Raw genomic sequence first — 20,386 nt, 5'->3', positions numbered from 1 at the left:
ATCTATGTCATATAATTATATATTAATAAAATAATTTGTGGTCAAAGCATTGGTCAAATGGACGGAGGTTAGTACTACTCATTTTAAAAGTAATCACGGAACTCAATGGAACCTCAATGGTGACAAGACTGTTAGCAGTATGTCTTAATTTTTAGATTTTGCAGGACTGCTAGTCCTTCTCCAGTGTAATATTTCAGCCGGACCGAACTCTGTTTTTTTTTCTAGTATGGACATTAGAGCAAGCCGGTGCATGAAGTTAAAAGAATGAACCGGTAAATACGCATGCACCTGCGAAAACTTCCAATAGAATAATAAAAAAATTATATTTCTACCTCCGTCCCATTTTAAGAGGCACACACGCGTTCCAAGATCACAAATTTAACTAACAAATCATAAATTATGCTGCATAAAAAATATATCATTAGATTCGTAATCAAATGAACTTTTTAATAATATATTTTTTTAGTCATATAACTTATATTTTGATGGTTAAATTAATGATATTGGAACGTGTGCGTGCCCCATGTAATGAGACGGAGGGAGTAAGCAGCCGCATTAGACCAACCGATCACCACACAGCTACTGGAGCATCCCTTTCATCAACGAAGATGATTTTTTAATCTCAGGTGGGTCCCACTCCAATGTTTGGTCCGACGCATGCATGTTGTGGAAATTTGGGTTTCAAGGATCGGTCCGTCCGGCTGCTACGAGGCAAAGAAAACACAAAGTATGGTCGGACCACACTGCGGCCTCGGTAGATAAGCAGAAAAAGGAAACATCCCCCAAAAATATACGTTACCTAATACTTCATCCGAACTAAACTGAATATAAAGAAAGCGCAGTATAGATTTTTCACATTTGAAAAAATAAAACAAACGGTTTTGCTATATCTAAGTTGCCTGATTTTTAGTTAGAAATAAGTTGATTACTCAGCCGTTGGATATGATTCGTGCTTTAAGATTCAAAACAGATGATGAAAAAAGATGTTTAGAAAATAAGATCTAGATACTAGTCTAACGATTCTGATTCATCAACTTAGATCTAAATCTTTTGCTTAAAAATGAGACAACTTAGATATAGCTCAACAGTAGATGGGCTTGCGTCGCTGTCCTCCTCCCGACGATCCCCAGCCGTGCCCTCCTCGCCCTCGACGCGCGCCGCGTGATCTCCTGGACGCGCACCGCCGGCATGCAGCTTCTCCCAGCCAGCGCGCTTCTTGTTGCGGGGCGCCGCGAGCTCCTTGACGCACGCCGCGGCAGCTTCTCCCAGCCCGCACTGCCGCCCTCTTGGCCGGGTCACGCCCTCCTCGTTGTACGCCGCCGTTACCTCCTTGGAATCCGTCGCCGCCATCCTCCTGTGCACGGCCGCTCTCTTCTCAGCCTGCTCCGATGCGTTTTTTCGACAGCTTAGATTACGTTTTTGTCCTGCCTTATCGATGCTCCATCTAATTTTGAGATGATACTCCATACATCACAGTAAGAATATTAAGGAGTACCAGTTAATCTGAGTCGTTAGATTAAGGGTGAGTTTGTCATCGTGGATTATGATAATCCAGCCTTTTCAACCAGCTTATCTATATTTTTGTGTTTTTGCCTGTTTTCGTGTGTATTTTTTCACAGTAGATTATAAAAGAATTTCATCACAGCACAGTTCATCGATGCCAAACTTAGCCTAAGAAGACAAACATTTTACATTAATTTTTGGTTACCATAAAAGAGCTCTTCTATAAAGCTAGCAACGATCCTGAACGCTCCGTGCCATTCAGAAAGCCGAGATACCCTTAATGACGCATGTCGTGCGACGTATTGCGTCTGTTAACCATGTTTAGCACACCATATCACAGCTAATCCCAGCAGGACGCAGTCGATCACCAGCCGTGGGTTTACTGCCATAAAAAAATGAACAGTCAGTTAAATTAAGCAAAAAAAATACCAACCGAAGACGCCCTTCCATTTTGCCCAGGGCGGAAACGGACAAGCAAGCAGCACACTGTCCCTCCATCGCTTTCTCGGTTCTCACCCCGCATCCTTTTCCCGGGAGCTGCCTGTCCGTCCTTTTCGGCTGCGATTTTCATACTGTTGTCTGCCACCGAAGGAATGGGCAAACGCCGGCCGTCGACAAGGCGCTATCCGCTATGGCCCTCCAACCAAACCACCCGGAAGGCGGCGGATTTGCTCGCCACCCCACACCGTTGCTTGCGGCTCCCAGGCCGGCCAGGGTTCAGTGCACGTAGATCGCATCCCGGAAACTGAAACTGGAGGCACGTGCAGATTGGGGCCATATTTTACTCCTCACGGGAGGAGGTGCACCTGCTCTGTATGTCTACTGGGTAAATAAATGGCGGGAGTACTAGGTTGTTCAGTATGAACGGTCCATGCCTGGAAGTTATCCCCTTGAATGAATTGTTAAATTGCGTTGTAATGTTCCGAGCATATCCTTCTGTCGATCGATCGACATGCTGCCGCAGCTGGTTCCTCCCCTGTGGATACAGCTGGACGACATGCCATGCGTCACACTCCATGGGACAGATATGGACGAAAACACGCGATTTACATTGCTCACTCTCTGCAATAGAGAACGTGGAATATCATAACACAGTAATCTCACGTTTTAGGTTGAAACTAAAGCGATGGCACATCGCGATTTCACGGCATGGACCGTGACCTGACATGCCGATGCAGTCTCTTTTTCGTCCTCGATCTTCTTTTTTGCAGAGTCCTGTCGTTTCTCGAAAGTTTCTCCGAAAGAAAAGAACCCAAAGCACTGTAACGACACCAAAAAAGTAGTAGGCAAAATCACCGGAAAATAAAATACCACTTCCTACGTAGACCGTAGTAAGCGCAGGGCAGCGCAAAGGAGTTCAATATATCCGCACGTGATGCAAATGTAGGCCATACATTAACACATAAACGATGGAGACACCGGCGTCTTGGTCCTGAGATTTGTCCCGGAGACCTCTGCGCGCGCACGCACGTAGTCGCATCGCCATTCGCCGAGGCCGCCGAGGTCGCCGAGGTTAACATATTTTCCGCCCGGAAAATCTCTCGCCCGTCCTCTGTCTCGGGCCACGCTGAAGCTTTTGACCCTTCTGTCCATTTCCCTCTTAGCCGTCGCTTTGGTAATCCCTAGCGCGGGTCAAACTCTTGTCCACGGGGGAACCTTCGCCGTAGCATCGGGCGTCCTCATCCCAAGCCCAGGAGGCGGGTGGAGGGGAAGGGGACAGGCCAGGGCCCACAGGCGGCCCACGTGCTGCAGGGCCCGTATATAACCGCCTCCAGCGCCAGGCCAACTTGGTCGCCAAGGAAACCACACACTCGATAACAGCAGAGGGGTCGAGGACCCAGGAGGGCGTCATCAGCAGCAGCCGCCTTTCGAAGCCCCGGAGCAGACACAAAGGGGTGTTTTCTGGAAGGTTGTCGAGAGTTCTTTTGAGAGAGAAAGAGGTTGGAGGAGGATGGCAATGGTGAAGGTGGAGTCGACGGCGGCGGAGGGGAGCGGGAGGAGGGACGCGGAGGCGGAGCTCAACCTGCCGCCGGGGTTCCGGTTCCACCCGACGGACGAGGAGCTCGTGGTGCACTACCTCTGCAGGAGGGTGGCGGGGCAGCCGCAGCCCGTGCCCATCATCGCCGAGGTCGATCTCTACAAGTTCAACCCCTGGGATCTGCCCGGTGCGTTCCCCTTTGCTCTGCCCCTGCTTCTCGCTCTCGCAATCGCATCGCCATATAATTAATTCCTCTGTTTCTCTTTTCTGTTTCGCTCGCCATGGCTGCCTCAATCATGTATTATTGTTTCCGTCGATCTTTGGAGGACCGACCAAAAAAGCTTTGCTGACTTTGGCCGTGCGTTTGGTGCAGAGAGGGCGCTGTTCGGGCGCAGGGAGTGGTACTTCTTCACGCCGCGCGACCGCAAGTACCCCAACGGCTCGCGCCCCAACCGCGCCGCCGGCAGCGGGTACTGGAAGGCCACGGGCGCAGACAAGCCGGTGTCGCCCAAGGGGAGCGGCGGCAGGACGGTGGGCATCAAGAAGGCTCTCGTCTTCTACTCCGGCAGAGCGCCCAGGGGCGTCAAGACCGACTGGATCATGCACGAGTACCGCCTCGCCGAAGCCGACCGCTCGCCCGCTAAGAAGGGATGCCAAAAGGTAAGCGACGCGAGCGTTCCCCTTTGCTCTGTCCCTGCTTCTCATTCTCGCTCATGGAAGGGGGAGAATTATGAAATTAGCCTGCATTGATACTGATGCTCTCCTCTCTTTTTTGGTTCTGCGCTTCGCAGTTGGATGAGTGGGTGCTGTGCCGCCTGTACAACAAGAAGAACAACTGGGAGAAGGTGAAGGTGGAGCAGCACATGGCTGCTGTCCAGAGACAGAACGGGGAGGTCATGGACGCGCCGATCGCCACCGACACCATGTCCGACAGCTTCCAGACGCATGACTCGGAGATTGACAGCGCATCCGGGCTGCAGCTGCACGGCTTCAGGGACATGGTACAGGGGCAGGCGAGGGATGGCATCGTCACGGTGAAGGAGGACAACGACTGGTTCACGGACCTGAATCTGGACGAGCTGCAGGCTTGTTACATGAACATGCAGGGGCAGATGGTGAATCCCATGGCGGCAGCGACGCCTGGGCTGGACGGCAACGGCTACCTGCAGTCGATGAACTCACCGCACATGAGGATGTGGCAAACAATCTTGCCACCATTCTAAGATCCTGATTATTTAGTTGGTTTCTCAAGACATTGGATCGCTTTATTGAGATGTTGTAAATGGGAAGGGGAATAGAAGCGACTAGATAATGCGTGCTCGAAAGGAAGATTGGAAATTTGGCGAGCATGATTCTGCAAATGTGGTGATAGGTCTATAGTATGTATTCTTTGGTTTCGATCTATGCATTTTGTATTCTGCAAATACTTGTCCTTTTGTTCACATAACATAATCTGAACTGAAGCACATGAATTATCTCATTTAGTATCGATGATCGATCAGAAATGTATGTTTGATTCTTCTCTTACTTTTAATTTGGTGTTTATCCGAGTTGTGGTACAGTTGTTTCAGATATTGACAGAATGGTAGCATTCAGTGCATCCATGAACAGACTGCGACCACGCAGCTATCAGTTAAAGCAGAGACGTCGCCATGCACTGTGTTGGTCGCATCATGACTCATATGATAGTTATTAGTTAGTGACCCTTGCAGCTAGAAGATAAAATGATAATGACACTGGACACTAGTATGACAAGCAAAGCCCAGATGGTTGTAGGTTGTACAGAAAAAGTAAATTATTTTTTCCTAGAAATGTCATCGTCTTATCAACAAAATTTAAAGCAACTTGCATCTGTTGGTTGCAAGTAACTCCATCTTATAGCGACTGGACTGCATATCGGAGTTCGGGATATTATTTAGTGACAACTGACAAAACGAGCCACTTGCTATTATTGGCATGGGATATCCTATAGGATGTTACAGAAAGGTCTTGAGATCATGCAACACAAGCTAAGCTACTAGGCATTATTGAAGCAACAGAGCATGTAGAAAAGAACACCTAACTGATCAGATATAACAGGAGTTCAGTTAAGCTCTCACCTCAGATATATAAAGTGATGCATTGATTACTAGCAGGCTGGCCGCAACTTGTCCCAGCTTCAATCCAATGTGCTCTTCTAGTCAGATTCTTGATATGCATTGCACTAAATAAATACTACTCCCTCCGTCCCATATTAAGTGCCACACAAGTTTCAGTGTGTAGGAACATGCGTATCTAGACAAAGTTGCGGACACTTAATATGGGACGGAGGGAGTACCATCAAAAAGGTTGCAATGACTCTGACAAAACGAAAATAATATGGTGCTGATACATCGAGAAGAACAATAAGCAACATAAGATTGCACACAACTACAGATACTGCAATTGGATCAGTGCCTCGGCCAAGAAATGGTTATTATGAGAATATGGTAGTTTACATAGTACACAATGAAGCTGTTTATTTGAAACATGCTAATGATGAAAATTACATAAGAGACAATATTGAGTTTCAAATCATATGAATGAGAGAACCAAATAATTGAGCATGTGGTCATTACAAATTACAAGCTACAAAGGAATGCGGGGACCGATGCCTACCCAAATTTAAACAGGTTAAACATAATTTGCACTCCAATTCAAATCTACAGTGAAGAAATTGCATAGAATATAAATAACTGGGCAAAACATACAACAATCAGCCTCTCTATTCTTTCCTGAATGATCAAAAATAGCTTTCTCAAAAATTTCTAGCATTGCCTTCACAACAGAAACACCCTTATTACCTGATCCATTTCTTTTCATGTCACTTTTAAGGAGATAGTCAATTTCATCGCTTTCTAGGATTTAGTCCGAGAGACACAGAACCACTCCGTGAACCGACAGAAGCTGACGCCTTGGCAAGCTCTCTGCCTGTAAGCCACGCCTGAATCATCGATTCAGTCTTCTGCTCTGGTGGAAAGCCCTTGGCTTTCATCTCCTCGTAATACTTTGCTGCCTCCTCTAGCTTCCCATTTAAGAACAATCCATGTATCAACACAATGTATGCACTCCGATCAGGGTTCAGCCCATTTGTAGGCATTGCACTCCACAGTTTCTCCACACTGTCATGCTGCCTCCACCGGCAGAACTTCCTGATCAACATAATGTATGTGTCTATCTCGGGCTCGCAGTGCAGTGTCTTCATCTTATCCAGCACATCAAACACCTCAGAGGGGCTTGTAGCCACGTCAAATAATGCATGGAATGTCCTCACTGATGCCAATAGCCCTCTCCCTATCATCTCATCAAACATTTGTGTTGCCTCCTGGACCTGCCGAGCCTTGCAAAGAGGCCCGATGAGGGAGTTGTAAGTGGCTGTGTCTGGTGGAGTCCCCCTCTCCTCCATACTCCGGACAAGCGCCTTTGCTTCATCCACACACCGCCCCTTCGCGAGCGCATACACAACTGCATTGTAAACTTTCCGATCTGGCACGATGCCAGCCTCTTTCATGCCGTTAAAGAGCTTCAATACTGAGTCCAAACTCCCGGCTTTCGAGAAGCACGAAATCATGCTCCCATAGGATGCAACGTCCCTCTCAATACCCCTGACCTCCATCGCAGTCCAAAACCTCTTCGCCTCCCGCACACTGCAGACCATGTTGCACCACCCGTTGAGGACAATGTTGAAGCTCTTGGTCTCGAAAGGGAACTCTTTCTCGCTGGACAACAGCAGGTGCTCGGCGTCCTGCACGTTCTTGTACCGGCAGAGTGCACTCAAGAGACCGTGGAACTGGGCGACGCCAGGCTCAAAACCGAAGCTCGGAAGCGCATGGAATGCGGCGATCGCCCTAGTGACGTCGCGCGCGGCGCAGTAGCGCCGGACTAGGAGGAGCACCGCTCTCGGGGACGCAAGCGACTTGCGGCGCATTTCGTCGAGCAGGGCGCGCGCATCGTCGAAGCGGCGGTGCTTGGCGAGGATAGCGAGCATGGAGTGGCACGCGTGACGTCCGGGAGCGTAATCTGGCTGCGCGGCGGCCCACAGGAACGCGGCGTGCGCGGCGGCCCAGCTGTTACGGAGGCGCGATAGCGCGGCCACCACGAGCGTCTCGGAGGCCGCGGCGCCGCACCGCTCCAGCAGGGTCCTGGCCCGCGTGGCGTCCGCGTGGGAACCCTCGGCCGCCGCGACGACGGCGTCCACTCCGCGTACGACGTCGGCCGGAAGCTGCTGGTGGTCTGGAAAGGAGAATGGGTCATCCTCTCCCTCGCTCTCTCCATCGCCGCCGGCGACGGGCTCCCGCGAAGTGGAGAGACGCGAGGCATTGAGCAGGAGGAGAGGTCTCGGTGGCTTGAAGGACCCGGAGGCAGAGAAGTGCGTGATTGCTCCCGCGAGGACTGCGCGCAGCATGGAAGAGTGGGAGGAGCAAGGAGGGTTCGGGTGGCGACTGATGAGTTTGCCTCGGTCTCAAGAAAGTATTGTACTATCAGGAGATTTACAAAAGGCAAGCGCTGAAGCACAAGGGTGAAATAACTTCCGTTTTGCCTTGGACGCGGCCACGCGGGAGGAAGAAAGCTAAAGAAAGCTAAGGACGATTTCGAGTGAGCTACTCGAAGCAGTCGCCGCGACCTTCTCACGGCACAAGAGGTATGCTAGCTAACCAGATTCCTGTCTCTCCGACTATTGTTTCATTGCTCTATCGGGCAGAGGGTTTTGGGTGGGGGTTGGAGAAGACTGGCTACCTCCATGGCACGGTTCTCTCCTGACTTCTCGAGGTCAAGGAGCGCACCCCTCCAAGCCGCAACCGCAACCGCCGCGCACGTCCAGAGCCTAGTGTCCCTCCTCCTCAAGCACCAGGCCAAGAGGCGCCAGCTCCTCCAGATCCACTCGCAGCTCGTTGCCCACCAGGTGTTCGACCGGCGTCCCACGCCGTGGCATGCGCTCCTCAAGGCCTACTCCCACGGCCCTTTCCCCCAGGAGGCCCTGAACCTCTTCAGGGACGCGCACCGGAACATGGCCGACGACACGTACGCCTTCATGTTCTCCCTTAGGGCCTGCGCTGGATTGGCGTGGCCTTGGACTGGCGCGCAACTGCACGGGCTTGTCATCCGGAAGGGGTTTGAGTTCCATGCCTACGTGCATACTTCCCTTATCAATACATATGTTGTGTGTGGGTGCCTGGTGGATGCGCGGATGGCGTTCGATGAGATGCCGGTGAAGAATGTGGTTTCTTGGAATGTGATGATCACTGGATTCGCTGGACGGGGCGAGATTGAGTATGCGAGGCTGCTCTTTGAACGGATGCCAAGTAGGAATGTTGTCTCGTGGACCGGACTCATAGATGGATACACACGTTCTTGTCATTCTGTGGAGGCCGTTGCTCTTTTACGCCGCATGATGGCAGAAGGCATTAGCCCAACCGAGATAACCGTATTAGCAGTTGTTCCTGCAATATCTGATATTGGAAGAATTCTTATGGGCGAGACCTTGCATGGCTATTGTGAGAAGAATGGCCTTGTGTTAGATATCCGAGTTGGGAACTCACTCATAGACTTGTATGCCAAAATTGGGTCTATACAGAGCTCACTAAAGGTGTTCCATGGAATGCTGAACAGGAGAAACTTGGTGTCATGGACATCAATAATTTCAGGTTTTGCAATGCACGGGTTGTCAACTGAGGCAGTTGAACTGTTTGCAGAGATGAGAAGATCAGGAATCAGGCCCAACAGAGTCACCTTCTTGAGCGTTCTCAACGCTTGCAGCCATGGAGGGCTAGTGGAGCAAGGGGTAGAGTTTTTCAAAAGCATGGTATATGAATACAATATAAATCCAGAGATCAAGCATTTTGGGTGCATCATAGACATGCTAGGTAGGGCTGGACGGTTATGTGAGGCCGAGCAAGTAATTGGTGGTTTGCCTATGGAGGTTAATTCAATTGTGTGGAGGACACTTTTGGCTTGTTGCAGCAAGTATGGAGAAGTGGAGATGGGGAAGAGGGCGATGAAGAAGATACTACACACAGAAAGAGAATCTGGAGGTGATTTTGTGGTGGTATCCAATATGCTTACTGAGCTTGGTAGGTTTAGCGATGCCGAAAGATCACGAAAGCTATTAGATGAGAGGAATGCCGTTAAGGTTCCTGGACTTGCTTTGGTTGGTGAGAGTCCGTGAGTAATATAAGTTGGTCTGTATGGCGGAATCATAGGAAGAAGCTCTCAGATTTTTAAGTAATTTTGCTCAACATTAGAATTATCTTCCTGTATTATACCAAATGAGATAAGATCTCCCCTTCTTTATGGTGGGTTCATTGTGTTCTGTTACCTTTATCTCCCATGCGAAGTTAACATAACTAAATAGCTCGGTTGTTTCTTCTTGGCTGCTAAATTATTGTTGGATCATTGTATTTAAACACCACCGACTCATCTCATTATCCAGTACTCTCTTATTTCCGTCCATTTATAATAACCCTATATTTTTCATTCGCTCCACCTTCAAAATTACTAGTTCATGGGCCTCCCTTACAGTTTTCGCTCAAAAGAAAATACTACTCCGCAGTTCACAGTATTATTTGTTTTGTCACCTTTTTTACTCATGTTGTTAATCACTTACAGGAAGCAGATATGTTGAATGACATGTTCGTGGGAAAATTCACTTCTCTTTCAACATTGTAACAATGGGAGCAGCAAAGAAACTTCATGCTCATCTCATAGTTTCTGGGCTGTACAATTGCCAATATGCAATGACTAAGATTCTCAGATCTTATGCTGTTCTGCAGCCAGATTTGATTTTTGCTCACAAAGTATATGAGCAGATTGAAGCACCAACAACTTATCCCTCAAATATCATGCTTAGGGGGCTTGCTCAAAGTGATGTACCAGAAGAGGCAACTGCTTTCTATAAGAAAGCTCGAGGAAAAGGTATGGAGCCAGACAACCTGACATTTCCATTTGTACTGAAGGCTTGTGCAAGAATTAGCGCTCTCAAGGAAGGGAAACAGATGCACAACCATGTACTGAAACTTGGGCTTCTTTCGGATATCTTTGTTTCCAATGCACTCATTCATCTATATGCTGCTTGTGCTCATTTATGCTGTGCAAGATCTGTTTTTGATGAGATGCTAGTTAAGGATGTGGTATCCTGGAATTCCTTGATATCTGGATATAGCCAGTGCAATAGATTAAAAGAGGTTTTGGCACTATTCAAGTTAATGCATGATGGTGGAGTGAAGGCTGACAAGGTTACTATGGTCAAGGTAGTTTCTGCATGCACTCGTCTTCGGGATTGGAGCATGGCAGATTGCCTGGTTAGGTACATAGAGGATTACTGTATTGAAGTGGATATTTACTTGGGTAATACTTTGATACACTACTATGGCAGACGTGGGCGGCTGCAATCAGCTGAAAAGGTTTTCTTTAACATGAAGGATAGGAATACTGTGACACTAAATGCAATGATAACCACATATTCAAAAGGAGGAGATCTGGTTTTGGCAAGAAAAATGTTCGATGGAATTCCTAAAAAAGATTTGATCTCATGGAGTTCTATGATATGTGGGTATTCACAAGCTAGTCATTTCTCTGATGCTTTAGAACTCTTCAGGCAGATGCAGAGAGCCAAGATGAAACCAGATGCCATTGTGATTGCAAGTGTACTTTCTGCTTGTGCACACTTGGGCGCGCTTGATCTTGGCAAGTGGATCCACGACTATGTGAGGAGAAACAAGATCAAAGCCGATACCATCATGCACAATTCTCTGATCGACATGTACGCGAAATGTGGGAGTACCGAGGAAGCATTTCTAGTGTTCAAAGAAATGAAAGAGAAGGACACCTTGTCATGGAACTCTATCATATTAGGGCTGGCAAACAATGGCTCCGCAGAGGACGCCCTGAGTGTCTTCCACACGATGCTCGCCGAAGGATTCCAACCGAATGGGGTCACTCTCCTCGGAGTACTGATAGCCTGCACCAACGCGAATCTCGTCGAGGAAGGGCTCAACTACTTTGATAGCATGAGATCAGCTCACAACATGGAACCACAGATGAAGCATTACGGCTGCGTCGTCGACCTACTGGGCCGCGCCGGTCAGCTAGAGAAGGCTATGAGGTTCATCACCGAGATGCCCATTGCTCCTGACCCCGTCGTTTACAGGGTGCTGCTGGGAGCATGCAAGACACATGGTGATTTAGCAATCGCCGAGGTAGTCACTAGGAAGCTCATTGAGTTGGATCCCGGTAACAGCGGGGACTACACGCTGCTCAGCAATACGTACGCGAGTGCCGATAGATGGAACGATGCCATGAAGATCAGGCAGCAGATGGAAGACACTCATGCGAGGAAATCGCCCGCTTGCAGCGTTGTGGACGGCTAAGTGCCTGAGTGCTGAGCCAGCTAGCTCGAGCTTGCTTGGCAACCAATTTTAAGTGGAATTGTGGAATGGGAGTTTAGAGGAGAGAATTACTCCTGGGGCATTGTCCCTGTTGTTCTCCACTCCAAATCTCCGTTTGGAAAGGGAAATTTATTTAGATTTTAGAGGGAAGTCCTTTCCTTGTTTTTGTTTAGTGGGTTATCACGAGACCAGTTTAGGGTGTACTCACACAGTTACAAAATGAGGTGACAAGATCAATTGGCAAATGCAAGGGCATGTCTAGGTAGTGCGCGAGCATAAAAGGTGTCTTCCGACAACTGCTGTGGTCCCCGCATCCGCATTCACACGGACAGCGACATCTCCTGTGGTCCATCGTTCCCACGAGAGAGCGACGTGGCCTTTTTCTCCTCTGTTATGCCTTTTTCTCAGAGAAGATGACTTTTTCCTTTCACTGTGCTATAGCACCATCTCATTTTCTTCTTCTCACCCCAATATCTCCACAAAACACATCTACTCGAGAAAAATACCACAAACTACATCAACAAAAAGTCCCAAAAATAGGTCCGATCAGGACAACACCAACTGCTGTTGATCCTAACCAAATGAATCTAATTGTTCTAATTTCCTACTAAGATCCCATCAAAATTCATCGTTATATACACCCAAAACAACAATTTTTTCTAACAAAAGGCATTTATCTACTACGGTAAAAGCATTTACCATGAGATCCCTGTCTTCCTCTGTTATATGAGAATTCCACACACCCAGCAAAAATACTTTATCCAAGCTCACAACTCACAAACAGATGTAACTTTTAACCTCAAAATTACATTAAAAAATAAAAAAAGTAACTCATAACGTGAAAACTACTCCTTCTGTTCCATAATTCTTGTCGAAATATCACATGTATCTAGACGTTTTTTAGAAATAGATACATCCATTTTTTGACAAAGACAAAAATTATGAAACTGAAGTAGTACGTCTAAAAAATCTAGAAAGTAACTCTTAACGTGAAAACTTCATCTAGGTAACTAACAAAAGTAACTGTCATACGCTGAAAATACATCCAACAAAGTCATAAAGTAACTCTGACTGGAATTAGCGTGAAGCACTCAAGACAGTTCAAATCAAACAGAGAATCGAAAAACCGGAGTCGGAGAAGAAGAGAAGGAGGTGCGCGAATGGTTGCATGCGGTGGACCAGTCCCAGGCAGATCCGGCCATCCCTTGCGTTACTGCGGCCAGAGCTCGCCTCCGTGCTTGACGGGGTCATCTACGAGGTCGCCTGATTGACCTGATTGCGACGACGGTGGCCATCGAGCAGCAGCCTGCAGGGGGATGGCGACCGCCGCCGAGATGGAAGATCGCCATGTTTGCCTTCGTCAGTGCATGCTCCGCCATCACGCCACGGACGCCGAAGACGAAGACGAGGAGCACGTTCAGCGGGACGTGGATGGCCATGGCGAGCGTGGACCAGGTCGCAGCCGGCGGCCTTGCTCGTCGGACCAGGCCGCTGTCGGCGGCGCGCGGTGCTCGAGATCTGATCAGAGGAGGAGAGGAGGAAGAAGAGGTTGCGTGCGTCTGGAAAGGAAAGGCAGGCGGCAAGGGGGCAGGGAGAGAGAGTGCCTGAGAGAACGGGTGGACTGGAGAGCCTGTGGGTCTGTTGATAAGAATTTTTTAGAGGGGATCAGGGGAATGAGTGAGCACTTTTGGCGACCAGACGGTGCGCGCTCATCAAATAGATTAGGCGATCATGCAAATATAAGTGCACAACAGTAAAACACACTAGCACATTCCCACAAAGTAGGTACAAGTTCCATCTGTTCGGTCTTTTGTGAATTGATACCAAATTAATAGAATAAAGTTTGGTTCATAAAATTTTATACCAAATATTTAATCGGTCTTTTTAGTTTCACTGTTCCATTTTTATGCCCACTCCTAGATTCGTGTCACAACTAATTTGAAAGTTTTCGGTCAATTATGAAAAACCTCAATACTATCCCACTGTTTTAAGTTACAATTTTTTTCAGCAATTTTTTTCTTACCTACTCCATGGGGCCGGAATTACTACAAAATTGTACAATCAGTGACAAGTAATGATGTTAGAATGAAAATTCTTGTCCTATTCCATTGATTGATGATGATATTTATACAGGGTGAAGAGACACCAATATATGCATTGCTGTCCCAAACTTTTGCCTTCGCGTCCCAAATTTTAATTTGGGACACGAACAGTTACATAACTAACTGCCTAATTAATTATTCACTAACTAATAATTAACCTAATTGATCATAGATAATTATTCTCAACACTCACCCTTGATCAATTTGTTTCGTTGATTTGTATATTCTCGAATCATCATGGAATCTTGTAATCCTGTAATTTCCTTCAAAAACCATGTGGAAAAAATATTGAGGAAATAATAATAATAATATTGATATGTTATGAAAACTCCCTTTAAAAACCCAATGGAAAAATTAAGGAGAAAATGGTATAACATATTTTGAATATTGTCTCTTGATAATTCATATTGAATTATGTGGACAATAAATATGTCTTGTATATTATCTACAAAAAACCCCGGTGGGGAAAATAGAAAATATGACATATAATCTTATGTTAATATCGTCTCATTAAAAATCTTTGATGAGAAACTAGTGAGTAAAACTCATAATAGGAAAAGAGTGCAATATGATGTTGTGAACAGGTTAAACTCAGGTGAACACTCCCCTTGATGCTTGCAAATTTTTAAGTTGTCGCATACCAATCCCATATACACATTTCTGAAATGTGGAGTTGGGCAAGGACTTAGTAAACAAATCTGCGAGATTATCACATGATTTGGTTTGCAAGATATTTATCTCCCCATTTTGTTGTAATTCATGAGGATAGAATAGTTTAGGTGCAATATATTTAGTTATATTACTTTTTATATAACCTGATTGCATCTGAGTAACACAAACTGAATTATCCTCATAGATAATCGTTGTTGATTCAATTGAACTTATACCACATGATTGTTGTATGTGGCTAATCATTCTTCGTAGCCATACACTTTCACGAGATGCTTCGTATAAGGCTATTATTTCTGAATGATTTGTGGATGTAGCAACTAGAGTCTGTTTAGAAGACTTCCACGATATGGCTGTCCCACCGTGTAGGAACATGAAACCGGTCTGGGATCTGGTATTGTAGGGATCAGATAAATAGCCAGCATCAGTGTATCCGATTAATTCAGAGTCTTGGTTTTCCTTTTGAAAAATATAGACCTAGATCTTTAGTGCCTTGTAGGTAGCGAAAAACTTGCTTGATTCCTACCTAATGGCGTTTTGTTGGAGCTGCGCTGTGTCTAGCTAGTAAATTTACCGCAGATGCAATATCCGGCCGGGTACAATTTGCTAAGTACATTAATGCTCCAATGGCACTAAGATATGGGAATTCAGATCCCAAAATCTCCTCTCCATCACCTTTTGGTCTGAATGGATCTTTCTCTACGTTTAGAGATCGAACTACCATAGGTGTTTTGCATGGATAGGATTTGTCTATGTTAAATTTCTTCAAGATTTTCTGGATATATGTAGCTTGGTGAACCAATATTCCCGAAGGAAGGTGCTCAAGTTGTAAACCTAAGCAGAACTTGGTTTTACCCAAATCCTTCATTTCAAATTCCGTCATTAGATGGTTACGAGCCTCATCAATATCCTGTTTGTTGCCAATGATGTTTAAATCATCAACATATACAGATATAATGCAAAATCCTGTTTTGAATTTCTTGATCAATACACATGGGCAGTCATCATTGTTAGAGTAACCCTTTTTAATGAGAAACTAATTTAGTCGGTTGTACCACATTCTATCCGACTGTTTTAAACCGTATAAAGATTTATTCAACTTTACACAGTACATGTTGCGTCTTGCGTTAACATTCGGAATTTGGATTCCTTCGGAAACCTTCATGTAAATATCCGAATCTAATGACCCATAAAGATATGCAGTCACGATGTCCATCAACTGCATAGATAGACGATTTTGAACAGACAACGAGGTTAAATATCGGAAAGTAATTTCACTCATAACCGGAGAATATGTTTCATTGAAATCAATGCCGGGTCTCTGCGTGAACCCTTGTGCTACTAGTCTCGCTTTGTATCTCACCACCTCATTGTTTTCGTTCCTTTTCTGGACAAAAACCCATTTGAATCCCACTGGAAAAACATTTGGAGGTGTAGGTATTACTTCTGTAAATACTTTTATTTTATTGAGCGAGGCTATTTCTGCTTGAATTGCATACTTCCATTTAGGCCAGTCGGATCGTTTTTCACACTCAGCTATGGTTTTTGTATCATGATCATTTAGAAGGTTGTCTGCAATCTTAGTTGAGAAATATGTGTCAACGAATGTAGTCTTACTATTATATGTTTCTCCAGTATCTAAATAATTTGTGGAAATTTCATTTACCTTTGGTGACTGTTCGCGATTTCCCGTTGCGGTTAAGTCTAGGTTTTCCGATGTCCCAGCATCAGTAATTGAGTGCACTATTGAGCTGGGTTGTAAATGTTGGTTATCCATAGGGTGTATATTACCCAATTGATCTCGGTCAATCAAATGTTGACTCACATTTGTTGTTGTTGTTGAAGGAGGTTCAGAAGGTTTATTCTTATGTTTTCTTTGCCGCGGCTCCTTCGTTTGTTCCTTTTGTTGTTTGCTGGAAGCTAGATCCTTTAGTTGTCGTACTTCTCCCCCTCTTCCTTTGAACGGTAGGTGCAGGAGGTTGAGTGGTTTTTATAGATACCTCCACTCTTTCTGGTACGTTCTGTGCAGGATTATAGGATTTAATTACACCTTTGTAATCAACAAATGCGTCTGGTAAATTATTTGCAATATGTTGCAAATTTATAATTTTCTGAACTTGTTGTTCAGTTTCTTGAGTACGTGGATTAGAGGCGGAAATGCCTTGGACATTCCAATTGATTTCCTGGCATTCTTGTTTTTGGTACTTTAAATCTCCCCCTAATGCCGGGAAATGGTCCTCATTAAAAATACAATCAGCGTACCGGGCAGTGAACAGATCCCCTGTGAGAAGTTCTAGGTACTTGATTATTGACGGTGATTTGTACCCCACATAGATCCCCAATTTTCTATGTGGTCCCATTGATGTACGTTGTGGTGGTGAGATCGGTACGTATGTAGCGCAACCGAATTTTCGCAGATGGGAAATACTTGTGGATTTCCATGTACTAATTGAAGGTGAGAAGTAGTGTGATATGCAGTTGGTCGCAATTGAATTAAATCAGCGGCATGTATAACCGCATGACCCCAACAAGTTGTTGGTAGATTACAATTCTGTAATAAAGGTCTTGCAATAAATTTAATTCTCTTAATAAAAGATTCAGCCAAACCATTTTGTGTGTGGACATATGGGACAGAGTGCTGAACTTCGATTCCTAATGCCATGCAATAATCATTGAAGGCGCGTGAGGAAAATTCAGCAGCATTGTCCATTCGAATTGTTTTAATTCGATGCTCTGGATAATGAGCTTTTAATTTAATTATTTGGCTCATTATCTTTGCGAATGCATGGTTACGTGTGGAAAGGAGACACACATTAGACCATCTTGTAGATGCGTCGATTAATACCATGAAATACTAAATGGTCCAAACAATGGTTGAATAGGACCACAAATATCTCCTTGAATTCGTTCAAGGAACTGTAGAGGTTCCGCTTGTATTTTAAGATAAGAAAGTTTTAAAATGAGCTTGCCTTGTGCACATGCTGTGCATACAAAATCCTGAGATTCTGGGAATTTTGCTTTATTAAGATTATGACCAACAGAATTATTAATAATTTTTCATATCATCCCGATACCAAGGTGACCAAGGCGATCATGCCAAGTCTGGAATGTATTGACATTCTGAAAAATTATTTTATACGCAACATGGGCTATATGTTTTATGTATGTATAGTACAATCCGGACGATAAAGAAGGAATTTTTTCAAGAATTTGTTTGCCATATCCGTTACTTTTTGTAAATAGGAGAAATTCCTCATGTTGTCATCGTGGGTTTCTATATGAATCCCATTTTGACGGATATCCTTATAACTTATTAGAGTACGAGTTGAATCAGGATACAATAAAGCGTCCTCGATTATTACTTGTGTACCCATAGGAAGTGTGATGATAACCCGTCCAGAACCAACAATTAATGTATCGCGTCCAGCGATTGTCAAAATATTCCCTTGCGTTTTAGTAAGGGTTTGAAAATATTTTGTTTCCCTAAGTATAGTGTTTGTGGTGGCGCTATCCACAAGGCAAAGTTCTTCGTCCATTTTGGATTGACTCCCGTAGAAAAACTATATATGGAAAAGGAAGAATTTTAATATCATTCTTAAATAGATATATAGAATACATACAAATTTATTTATGTATTAAATTGATTAATACAATCGTAATTTACAATACATATGTCAAATATGTAGGTATCGAAGTGCTGATACATTAATGTAATATTACAATTTAGATGACAATGATCATTATAATTTATTTACAACAATACTTATGAACGTAAATATAGATAATATCTATTTCGGAGATAGGTGAACTATTCTAGGTCTCCAAACACAACATTTGAAGTTAATTCAATGATCATGTTCTCCGTGCTCATTAGATCCCTGAACGATCGGATTGTCGGATTGTTGCTTGGTTCTTCTTTGACATCATGCGAACAACCGGCTTCGTTGGAATTATCGGATTGCAAATTGAAGTGTGATTCAAATCTTGGTCCTTGATGAGCAGGTCGCTTTCGTCCTACGGATTGTAGGTACAGATCTACCAAATGTCGAGGAGTACGGCATTTCTTTGTAATGTGCTTATAGCACTCACATTTTTGACAAACTTTAAATTTGTCGTATTGTGGTTTGAAATTGCCTTTCCCCTTATCCTGTACACATGGCTTGTTTTTCTTGTTGTTGCCCATTTGCTTGCCTTTGAAGTTGTTTCGTCGATTATTCGATCCATTGAACTTGTTGTTCTTCTGAAAATTAGCATGTACTTCAGGTAAAGGAGCAACGCCTACCGGACGCTGATGATGATTTCTCATTAGAAGTTCATCATGTTTTTCGGCCTGGTGTAAAACATGGATAAGATCAGAATATCTATTAAATTGGCGTGCACGATATTGTTGCTGAAGGATCCTATCGGCCGGAAGCATAGTAGATAAGGTCTTTTCGATCTTTTCCGCTTTAGAAGGTTCCTTATCGCAAAATTGCATCTTTGAACAAATTTTATGAACGGCATGATTGAACTCTCCTATAAATTTAAAATCTTGTAGGCGTAGTTGATTCCATTCATGTGTGGTTTCAGGCAAAATTACGGCCTTCTGTTGTTCATATCTAGTTTGAAGGGCAAGCCATAGTGTGTATGGATTTTCTTCCATGAGATACTCTAATTTGAGATCAACATGGATGTGGTTCCTTATAATGTATAAGGCATTATATTTGTGTAGATCTGTGATGGGCTCTTGTCCCTCTATAGGAGGTTGTATGGCCGCTGAAAGTCCGCGTGACGCAAGGCTCACTTTTGCGTCCATTGCCCAAGTTGGATAGTTTCGACCGTCGAGGGCGAGTTCGTCAAACTCTTTCCCAGTCATTTTGTCCTACATGGGATTGAAAAACCATTGATTTTGTCAATTACTAGTAGGTAAAGCCAAAATATTGTGGTCATTGTTGTAAGTAAATTGCAATAAAATGCATGAAATTTAATCAATGTTAAATTCATATAGTGTAGACCTCAAATAACACTTTGAAGATAATCACCGATTTATTGGTGTAGATCTCTCAGCTCTACGCGAAATAATTCGCTGCTTTCAATAAGGTGTATCGTTTTACCGTTATTGAAAGTCTATAGTACCTTGTGATTCGTATATATTAAATTGAGGTAGTCACATGGTGATAATTTTGTTTATCATGAATGGAGATTTTTCTTGAATCAAGTCAATTTTTGGGCATGTTTGGTGCCTTCTTGGGACTTAATTGTTGAAGCAAAACTCTAAAAAATGCAAGAAATAAAGATCTCAATTGCAAAGTGTAAATATCACATGTAATAGTGGATGTATATTATACAAACACATTGAACACGACAATATTTACATTGACATTTTCATAGGAATATGTCTTTAGTAGGAATATATCCTAAAAACCACTGGAATCTAAATAAATATAAGTGCAGGGACCTATAGGTATGTAAAACACAACTATTAAATAGATACATGGACCAATTCGCAAATAGCCGAAATTTCTGGACTTTTCTGCAAAATGGCCGAAACCAGTGGAGGGTGGGACTCGCACAGGGGCTTCGGGCGGGGGGCGGGGCCTGGGCCTTGGCGGCCTTTCGGTCGGCCCAGGTCGGGCCGAGGTCGTGCCGGCGTGGGCAGTTAACGGGAGGGGGGCGCGGGCGGTTAGGCCTTCACCAGCCCCGACGCCGCCGCCGCTGCTCGTCGCCGTTCGGGCCCCCGACAGCCGCCGCTC

At 44.7% G+C, this 20,386-nt stretch overlaps 3 protein-coding genes across 3 annotated transcripts; 2 read left to right on the top strand and 1 right to left on the bottom strand.

Annotated features, from left to right (window-relative positions):
• The first annotated feature begins 3,280 nt into the window (after window positions 1–3,280).
• On the top strand, window positions 3,281–4,965 carry LOC100834178 (NAC domain-containing protein 68). The gene is made up of 3 exons (XM_003564430.4): window positions 3,281–3,668; window positions 3,855–4,141; window positions 4,273–4,965. Exons 1-3 carry the CDS (start codon window positions 3,455–3,457, stop codon window positions 4,702–4,704), a joined length of 933 nt encoding a protein of 310 aa, XP_003564478.1. The 5' UTR covers window positions 3,281–3,454; the 3' UTR covers window positions 4,705–4,965.
• A 994-nt stretch (window positions 4,966–5,959) lies between these two features.
• On the bottom strand, window positions 5,960–8,140 carry LOC100833682 (pentatricopeptide repeat-containing protein At5g15010, mitochondrial). The gene has a single exon (XM_003567171.4). The coding sequence runs from the start codon at window positions 7,902–7,904 to the stop codon at window positions 6,348–6,350; it is 1,557 nt and encodes a 518-aa protein (XP_003567219.1). The 5' UTR covers window positions 7,905–8,140; the 3' UTR covers window positions 5,960–6,347.
• A 9-nt stretch (window positions 8,141–8,149) lies between these two features.
• Window positions 8,150–12,128, top strand: LOC100833558 (putative pentatricopeptide repeat-containing protein At3g15930). Its single transcript, XM_014898650.2, has 2 exons — window positions 8,150–9,661; window positions 10,128–12,128. Exons 1-2 carry the CDS (start codon window positions 8,241–8,243, stop codon window positions 11,863–11,865), a joined length of 3,159 nt encoding a protein of 1,052 aa, XP_014754136.1. The 5' UTR covers window positions 8,150–8,240; the 3' UTR covers window positions 11,866–12,128.
• The last annotated feature ends 8,258 nt before the right edge of the window (window positions 12,129–20,386 follow it).

Source organism: Brachypodium distachyon, chromosome 2 (assembly GCF_000005505.3).
Source record: "Brachypodium distachyon strain Bd21 chromosome 2, Brachypodium_distachyon_v3.0, whole genome shotgun sequence".
NCBI classification, from domain to species: domain Eukaryota; kingdom Viridiplantae; phylum Streptophyta; class Magnoliopsida; order Poales; family Poaceae; genus Brachypodium; species Brachypodium distachyon.
This window is presented reverse-complemented; position numbering and strand designations above follow the sequence as displayed.

Bases quoted from the DNA above. Each gene is read 5' to 3' on its own strand.
- LOC100833558 (XM_014898650.2), top strand. From the start codon at position 8,241: ATGGCACGGTTCTCTCCTGACTTCTCGAGGTCAAGGAGCGCACCCCTC. The intron at 9,662-10,127 runs GTGAGTAATATA...TGTTGAATGACA, and splicing joins GCTTTGGTTGGTGAGAGTCC to TGTTCGTGGGAAAATTCACT.
- LOC100834178 (XM_003564430.4), top strand. From the start codon at position 3,455: ATGGCAATGGTGAAGGTGGAGTCGACGGCGGCGGAGGGGAGCGGGAGG. The intron at 3,669-3,854 runs GTGCGTTCCCCT...CGTTTGGTGCAG, and splicing joins CAACCCCTGGGATCTGCCCG to AGAGGGCGCTGTTCGGGCGC. The intron at 4,142-4,272 runs GTAAGCGACGCG...TGCGCTTCGCAG, and splicing joins CTAAGAAGGGATGCCAAAAG to TTGGATGAGTGGGTGCTGTG.
- LOC100833682 (XM_003567171.4), bottom strand. From the start codon at position 7,904: ATGCTGCGCGCAGTCCTCGCGGGAGCAATCACGCACTTCTCTGCCTCC.